General features: G+C 49.9%; 2 protein-coding genes across 2 annotated transcripts in view; both read left to right on the forward strand.

Annotated features, from left to right (window-relative positions):
- Positions 1 to 3,412, forward strand: part of sh3bp5la (SH3-binding domain protein 5-like, a) — a 6,810-nt gene extending 3,398 nt beyond the window's left edge. The window contains exons 5-6 of the mRNA XM_008281102.1: positions 1,074 to 1,247; positions 1,490 to 3,412. Of these exons, the coding sequence (XP_008279324.1) occupies positions 1,074 to 1,247; positions 1,490 to 2,032 (717 nt within the window). The 3' untranslated portion in view covers positions 2,033 to 3,412. The remainder of the gene's footprint in view (positions 1 to 1,073; positions 1,248 to 1,489) is intronic.
- Positions 1,170 to 9,054, forward strand: part of gabbr1a (gamma-aminobutyric acid (GABA) B receptor, 1a) — a 112,531-nt gene continuing 104,646 nt past the window's right edge. The window contains exons 1-3 of the mRNA XM_008281100.1: positions 1,170 to 1,247; positions 7,807 to 7,893; positions 8,148 to 8,212. Coding sequence (XP_008279322.1) covers positions 7,815 to 7,893; positions 8,148 to 8,212 — 144 coding nt within the window. The 5' untranslated portion in view covers positions 1,170 to 1,247; positions 7,807 to 7,814. The remainder of the gene's footprint in view (positions 1,248 to 7,806; positions 7,894 to 8,147; positions 8,213 to 9,054) is intronic.

The raw sequence follows: 9,054 nt of genomic DNA on the forward strand, positions 1-9,054 counted from the left end.
CTTCGAGAGGCAAAGAATGTGTAAGTAAATGTTTGAGTCGTGTGGACAGTTGTAATGTAAAACACCAAAACAGGGCTGCGTGGGTGATTGTGAACGACACCAGAACCATGTTTACTTGAAGCAGGGAAAGAGGAAACACACATGCAGGTAGAGCTCCTAGATGTAGGTTTGCAGTCAGAGTTTTATCACCACCTGACTCGTCTTTATGGGGCCATGTGCCAGAGGTGCATGATGGTTTGATCCCATCTGAGTCCATACATTATCTACACTGAGGTAAGATGTTCCTGGAACCATACGGAGGACAAGACCTACGTGGTGGATGTGACCTCAGACTCAAACAGGATGGAGACACTCAGACTACAGCTCCTTGTTAGACTGCATGGACTTGAGGGAGTTTTTCTCACAGGGCTGTTTAATGCTAGTGCTGCTTCCTTTAAGCCTTTTCCAACATGGCAATAAAATGATAGAACACTGAACTTTTATTATATGATAATTCTCTTAACAAGGCTACAGGAGCCTGAACAGGTTTAATGATGGATGTCTACGCATGACTCTGTTTGTTTGACCCTGCTGAAGCTGAGCCGATCACTCATGACCCGACCTCACCTCACACGCCTGTAGGCTGAAGGCAGCGCCACAGCAACATGACACATGCACAGGAAGGCACCAAAACTGCACTGTTTTTCTGCAGGGGTCGCTTTGACCTGCCGGCGCTTCAAGGTAGAACCTGACAGTACAGAGTGTGCCATAAGTCCGTTATGGGACAGTCAAACACTGGAGGACTGCAATACTGGACTGAAGCAACGTTACGTCCAATCAGAAAGCAGTTGTCAGTAAACTTCAGCTTACGGTGACTCCAGTGTTGATTTGTTTACTATGTGGATTTCTTCTTTTCTTTTTTTTTATCACTTTGACAAGAACTTCATGGAGGAGGAGTAACGGTCTCGTTGATAGCTCACTAGAACCGTTGCTCTGTGTGTTGGTTTCATGAGCAGACACAGTACCTGCATCCCAGAGCCGGGCCTTTATTCAGTCCGGACACGTCGCTCTGTGTGTGTGTGATCGTGTCGCAGGTGAATGAAGCCGAGGAGGAGCGTCTCCGCAGCGAGAGGGAGCACATGCGCGTCACGCACGCCTGCCAGGAGGCCGAGGCTCGGGTCCAGATGCTGCAGAAGTCCCTCAAAAGAGTCATCCTCAAGTCCAAGCCTTACTTCGAGCTCAAGGCCCAGTTCAACCACATTCTGGAGGTAATGCAGACACACATGTCCCAGCAGCCGCTCGGCTGTGCTCCAGTGCACTGTCACCCTCTCACTCAGAAACTTTGGCTGTTTGTGGGGTTCATTTAGAATCGTGCTGCTGAACTGGCGAGAACGCCGTAATGTATTCGGTGTCTTTATGGATTGTTAGAGGTCAGTGGGAGGGTATTTGCCTCTTTTGACATGAAATCAATGTTGAAATTGATGATGAAAGTTGCTGTGTGTGACTCCAGGAGCACAAGGCCAAAGTGCTGCAGCTGGAGCAGCACGTAGCCAAAGTCAAGACCCGCTACTCGATCGCCCTGCGAAACCTGGAGCAGATCAGCGAGCAGATCCACGCTCAGAGGGGGCGGGAGGAGGGAGGACGCCCCACCGTGTGCGCCGGGCGGAGCCCCCCCATCGGGGCCGAGGCCGACAGCAAAGTTCAGGAAGAAGGTGGAGCCTGCGGCGGCGGCAGCGCGATGGGGAAAAATCCAGTTGATTCAGCCATCGACCTGGTGGAGAGATATAAGGAGAAGGAGAATGAAAAGGAGAGGGAGCGGGCCGGCTCGGATTCCCTCTCCGTCTTCAGCCTGCAGACCATCGCTTCCGACCTGGAGAAATACGACTCCATCGAGCACCTCGGGGACCTCAGCGATGTGGGGAGCGTAACTGGGGACGAAGGGGAGAAAGAGAGAGCGGCCGTGATGAACAAAAGAGACAAGCTGATGGAAACGAGCGCCAAAGAGCGCCAGCAGCAGTTCTACAAGCAGCACCACCGCAGCTTCAGCCTGTGAGGCGTCACGCAGAGCGCTGCTGCACGCACCAGGTCCACCCAGAGGAACCAGAGAGCTCGCTGCAGCCATCCGAGCTGCATCAGACCCAGTGTAAATAAGCACACGTACTTTGACTGACAACAACATTAGCATAGCGCTGAACTCAGTTAGCATCGCAGCCTAGCTAGAACACTACAGGCGTCTGCAGCGCTTACATTCCTGCAGGACCAGTATTCTGTGTATTCACTCCCTCTGAGGATCCGGTAGGATTTGCTCCTGGAGCATGAAGGAGCAGCCGAGAAAGATGAAAAGCCTGTTTGAACAGACGTCTTTAGAAGGCGGCGTTGTCTCACTGTCGCAGACTAATCACTGATCTAATTTGGTGAGACTGGTGAAAACATCTGCCCCCACCTCCACTGCTGCCCTCCAGGCGTGTCGAGTCTTATCAGCGGCGGCTTGGAGGTAGAGGGTCGCAGGCGGCTGCGTGCGCTCTGAGAGCAGGAAACATGAGAAAAACGTTTGTGTCGGTGCAGAGTGAGAGCATGTCTGAATCCCGGCTCCATGTCCTACCTTCCTCTAACATGCTGCACGTATTGTTTTCGGCACGAGAGAATGCGGTTTTTGAAAGTTCCTGAAAGCCAGTTTCCACTCGGACAGCATGCACTCCACGTCGGACGGACTGGCGCCGTTCTCCGGCTATAAGCTACAGAACCACCGTCACGGTGGACGCTCCGCCACTTTAGCTTGTTATGTTTTAACGCTGAAGCCTTGTTCAGGACTTGTTTACATGTGAAACACTGGGTGCGTTTCCTCTCTGTTTGCCTTTTTGTTTCAGATAAGAAAAGAAAGAAAGCCCTTGTTGTAATTTGAAGTGTGCCTTGACACAGAACAAGTAAATTTAGCTCCAGTAGTAGCTCGATGTCAGCGCCGTTTGGGCTATCTAGAGAACAAGTGAGTGCCCTTTTATGATTTTTAGAACCTTTTAATCAGCAGACTCACCTGGCACCGTGTCAGACCTGAACATTCTGATTCGTGGATGTTTTTTCTTTCTCCATGATATTGTATTTTGATTGTCAAAGCAGCTGATCAGTGAAGTCAGAAGAAGACTGTAAATGTGTGTAATTATTACAAAAGCTGGAAAATACTGACGTGTACAGTTGAGACGTGTGTCGCCGATTTGAATATTTGACAATTTATTTTGTTGTACAGATGTTGTGGATCCCGCGGGTTTATTTAAAGCGTCTCATCACTGTCACAGTTTGTGTGCAACACCCTGCCACCTCCACTGCTGGCTTCACAGCTCCTCGGCACCCTCCGTGAATCAGTCGGTGTCCTTCCCTGTTTCCTATTTATGCATTGTCATGTCTATAATCAATAAAAACAGATTCCTGGCCTCCTGGACTTCACCTGTCTTCTGATGTGGAGTGAATGTGGATGTGTGTTGCAGGAGGAGAGCTTGTGTCTTCCCTGCTCCCTTCAATTATTCAGCTCATGTATAGATATGAATAGATGGAAGAAGAGGAGTGGGGGAGGAGGGGGGAGGAGGGGGAGGCGTTTGATTTAATAGATGACCAGTGGTGTAGAAATGCCTGATTGCTGCTTCGTTGCCTTAAGCTCCAAAGAGCTTTAGAAACAGGCTTAGCAGTGTAGTCTGCGCTAATACCACAGCGCCATATCTGCGCCTCCGCTCTGCTCCTCCTCCGCTTCTGGTCCCACTAAGTCCACGAGCTTATCATAAACCCAGATCCGCTCCTTAACATTCATCATCATGTGTTGCTGTTGTGGGACTGGACCTTGTGTTATCTTGGAAAGAAGGAGGAGGAAGGAAGGAAGGACGGAGGGAGGGAGGGGGAAGGCTCCGATAGATGCGTGAGAGCGGGCTGTTACGCACGGTGCGTCTCCATCATGACGTCGTGAATTAGCTCAAGATTGTAGAGAGGGGGGAGAGGGAGCGCAGGGAGGGGAGTGTGGTGAATCGCTGTTTCGTCGTTCATGGGGACGCTTTGTATATAGTGCATGTATATTTTTTGTACGGATTTTTCTGTTTGCCGCCGTTTCCTGCCGTCGCCGCGCGCAGGACGCGGAGCGACAACCAGCGGAGGAGACGCGCGCTGTTTTTCTAACGTTGTGTTTACGCGCCGAGCAGCTTGCACATTTACTGTATAGCCATATTAATACAGCCATACAAATGACAAAGATGCACATTTTTACCAAATAATCCGACGCTGGGCTTTCCCCGGCGGGTCCCACCCGGAGGACGCGCTGCTGTCCGGCGGAGCGCATCGGAACCAGAGTAAGTACTCACGCTTTGCTTCAGGGCGCTACGTGCTGCTATTGCTGGGATGCTGGAGCACATTTATTCATTTGCTGTGCACATAATCCACACAGATGTCGCTGTGAATGCAGGAGGGCAGAGCGGCCTGCTCCTGTGTTTGATGCACCATCGTGTCTGCGCTTTTCTTTTTTTTTCGAGAGAGAGAGAGAATATGTGGGATTTCACGGCTGTTCACACCGATGACATGTCAGTCAGAGATTCATACGTCTGAGGGCGACACGGGCTCGTTGCTGTGGTCGGCCTTCTGCTACAGGCCATCACGGATTCCCTGTCAACAGCCGACAAGCAGCTACCGGCAGCATACGGTTGGTGGCAGCCTCACTGTGACCCTCACGTCTCAGCAGTTCACGCTCAGCCATGCACGAAATGCAGCATCTGAGTGTGGACCTGCCTGGAAATAGCCACTGCCCGCCTCTGAAGCCGGCTCTGCTGCTGCCGGAGTGGGCCGGGTTGGGCCTGTTTTTTTCCCTTCCTTCCACGGGCGTGATGAGCGCGCAGGGAAGTGGGCAGCGTGCGGTGGAGAGGTGTTTTGTAACGGCGGAGCAGGCGCTGTCCGCGGTGCTGGAGCCGTCATTGCGTTTCCAGCTCGGGGCGACGTGCCGGCCTCCTCCCTGTGCGCTCCGGCGGCTGATGGAGCTGTGGCTGGTTGGCTTTTATCTGGCTCAGTGTGTGAGCGCTGATATTAATGAATCCTGCTGGGCTGTCCTTCTTTCTCCCCTCTTTTTTGCCCCCACACAGCACACACACATACAGAACGCACAGTGTGTGGTGGTGGAGTCTACCTCCTGCAGGATTCTTGTCAGCAAACTCTAAAAATACTCTGGATAATGCTAATGAAGTATCCAGCAGAGTTTGTCTGTCTTCCACCAGCAAGCCTCGCTGCCATCTGTCTCCCTCGCTGTGGTGCTTTGCTTTATTTTACCCCCCTACCCATCACACACACACACACACACACACACACTCATAAGAGAGAGCCACTCTCCCTGTCAGGCCTCAGAGTCTCTGGTTGTTTATGTGTGTGCATGTGGGACAGCCTCATGAAGCCACATTTATTATTCAAAGCTGCAAATGAGCAGCTATATATAGTGTGTTTATGGTTGATACAGTCATCATGTGTTTCCCTGCCTGCCAGCTCTCCACACGCTGGGGCTCAATGCACTCATGGCTCTTTTGCCTTTGTGCTGCTTTGCACTGCCTGTGTGGTCCATGCTCCTGTGCCTGTGTGCACGTTAAGAAGGGCTGCGGTATGTTAAAGCTCACCGTACGGATGTGAGTACGACCCCGGGCATCATCACCTAAATGTCAGGCGATTCTAAATGAGATCCCCGTTGAACAGTTGCACTAGTTCTCAGTTCAGAACTCGTCTAAGTGTTTCTTCTCATCGTCTAAAACAAATACTTTACAAAGACTGGATAGAAAGCCCAAAGTACAAACTCGGTGCAACAAAAGCGAATCCATCTGCGATCCTGAAACTGAACAGAGTACACCTGTGATTCCCACTCAGCCTCACAGCATGACTTGCAGCAGAACCTTCTCAGTTCTGGACCTATGACCCGTGTCTATCTGCATGTCTGCATCGTGGCTCCACGTGGAAAAGACCTGCCAAAGGAACTGACACATCTGATTGTGAGGCTTCACAAAGATGGAAAAGGATGCAGGAGGATCACCTAAAAATCAGTGAATCACAGTCACATCAGTAACCAGGAGGTCCAGAAGGAGCCACAGCAGCACTGATCAGGGCTGCAGTGGTCGTCCTCCTACGATGACTCCACGGACAGTCAGCTACTGTCACAAACTAGCTGTGAACACCAGACAGCAGCTGCTTCAGGCTCGGCACAGTGGAAATCACAGTTTCTGTGAAGATCAGACAGTCTGAAGGACACTTCAAAACATCATGAGACCAAAATAAATGTGTTGGGCTCAGATGGAGTCCAGATGTTTGGTGTGAACCTGACCAGGACCACCACAGTGGATGCATGGTCCTGACAGTGAAGCATGGAGGTGGCAGCATCATGATGTGGGGCTGCATGAGGGCAGAAGGTGTTGGGGAGATGAGACTTATCGATGCAGGATGAATGTCTGAGGATGAACCAAAACACTGGCTGACAGGACGACTCCCAGTCTGCAGGAGCTTCAAGAAGAGGAATATTCCAGCAGGAGAAGCATCAAAGCACAAAATCCGACAAGAGTTTCTACACAAGAACAAAGTGAAAACTACGACCTGGACAAGAACGTGGCCTGACTTTAATCTAAGAGAACATCTCTGGGGCGTTTAAAGAGAAAGGTCGAGCAGCACAAGCCCTCCAGCAGAGAGCAGCTGGAACAACAGCCTCTCCAGGAGGGTGGTGTCCTTCCTGCTGAGGAGGACGGAGAAATAAGGCTGGACACATGAAGTATGGACAACAAAACATTAAAGTCCCAGTAATGGAAGGTGTCCTGGCTTTTGCTGCATTGAGTTCCTGCTGTGAGGCCTGTGTTTTATCAGTGCATGTAACCGGTGAGTAGTTTTTTTTAAACAAGCTCTACTGTGAGCTCAGATGTGATGTGACAGCTGTGAGGTGGTCCAGTGGATGGTCATTTGGCATTTAAGTGATGTTGTTTTTCACTGTGTATCAGGACAGCACTGACTGATATTATTGATTCGTTTAAAGTGAAACCTCTCAGATGTTGCACATCACAGTTTGTTTGCAGGTGGAGAACCGCTGCAGGAGTGGAAAAGTGTCGTGTGAACCCCTTTTCGTGGGTCCTAAGTGAGCTGCCGAGTCTAATAAATCTCCTTAGGTGAGAGCGTCGGCGTGAGACCTCTGTGGTCCACTCCTCACGCCTGCTCCACGCTCCAGGCTACATTAGCCGCTGCTAGCATAATGGACCCAATCCTCCGACCAAATTGTTGCCAGTCAGGTTGAATTCGATGGAGAGTTGCCGGTGAGTAGGTGGCAAAGAGGAATCATTGTGCCTTAAAGTCTGTCAGCACACCAAACAGCACCTCTCACTGTGCAGAAGGAGAGCCTTTGTAGCCCAGCTACTCCACATATTTTCCTGGAAGTCTTTTGAGTTGCTTTGCTGTGAAATCGTTCTACAATGAGTCAATTTTGCAAAAGACATCAGCATCAAGCACCACAACCTGCGCTGGAGCTGTGTGTGCAGCCGTCATGTGAACCTGAGCTGTCTGCGCTGTACATACAAACAGAGGCGGAGGGAGAAAAGTGGACTCATCCTGCAGCTCATCCTGTCGCTGCACCGGCAGGCAGGTTGAAAGTTGATGCATCCCTTTTAGACGCGCAGCAGTGAACCAGAAATGACTGTGTGAGACCTGAGAGTGCAGCATTACTACTGTAAGAATAAATCCTCAGTAACACTCCGTTTGGTTTCCTATTTCCTCCTCTGTCTTTTTCCAAAACCCACAATTTCCCTGTCACACTGCCCTGTTTTAAAGCCTCTCTCTCTCTTTCTCTTGCAGATCCAGAAATGGCACGGCTATTGTTTCTGATGATCCTCTCTGCTCTCCCATCCCTTGTTGTGCCCATACATAATTCATCAGCTGGAGGTAATTTGTGTGTGTTTGCGGCGGGATGCAGTCAGTGTGTGTCTGTTTACAGTGTGCATTAATGGACAGAAGTGAATCCTCAGAGATGGCTAAGTGACCTGAATGAAGCGCTGTAATTTGTGCAGCGAGGAAGGCGTCAGTTAAATTGATAATATATCATGTTGCTGTAATATTTCTACATTATGCGGAGACGGAGCTTCCCCTCTGTGCTCCTATCGTCCTTCAGTCTTCCTTTCTTGTCTGTCTTTCCTCAGGCTGTGCCATCATCCGGCCTCCCAGGGACGGGGGCATCCGCTACAGAGGCCTGACACAAGAACAGGTACCGAGCATCTGCAGTTACTAGAAATTAGAGAGGCTCACCTGTCAAATGAATCACAGTGAAGCTCAGCTGCTTTGAAGGCTCTTGAAATAAATGACGCTGAAGTGGAAGCATTAAGCAGCGAACACTGTATCTGCAAATTAATGGGAACATTATGTTGGTGTGAGAAGATAAAGAGATGATGAAACTACAGCCGCTGCTGCTGGAAGCATTTCCTCAGGTACTCGGGTACGATGTTTGAGGTGCTTGTACTCGAGTATTTCCATTTTATGCTCGTTTATCCTTCCACTCCTTTACATTTAACTGGAAGTATTCTGCTTTCTGCTCCACTGCGTCTGTCTGACCGCTCTTTCAGGATTAAAAGTTTGCCCAGTTTACTGTAGTTTTACAGACTTTCCCACATCAAACCAGTAAAATTCACCAGTAAAAGTCATTCACATGTGAATCCATGTTTGTATAAACGGCAGTCTGTAGATTTACAGTGTTTGAGTGTGAAATGACACGATTTTTACTGTATTTAAATCAACTCTAAACCTTGTTCTGGTTATTTGCCGTGATTTGAAAGAACAATAACGTGTCAGGGATTAGGAGACAATCAATAGTTTTTAAACTGTTTCCTGTTTTGTAAAATCACAGATAAAAATGTCCATACTGTTAAAAAAAAACAAAAACGTTCACCCGTGAAAGAGGTTTCCACGGTCAGACACCACAGCATGGAGCTGCTGCTGGGACTGAGCAGGACCACAGTGAGCAGGACCACAGTGAGCTGGACCACGGTGAGCCGGACCACGGTGAGCCGGACCACGGTGAGCTGGACCACGGTGAGCCGGACCACGGTGAGC

The sequence above is a fragment of the Stegastes partitus genome, unplaced genomic scaffold, assembly GCF_000690725.1.
Source record: "Stegastes partitus isolate 25-593 unplaced genomic scaffold, Stegastes_partitus-1.0.2 Scaffold222, whole genome shotgun sequence".
NCBI lineage: Eukaryota > Metazoa > Chordata > Actinopteri > Pomacentridae > Stegastes > Stegastes partitus.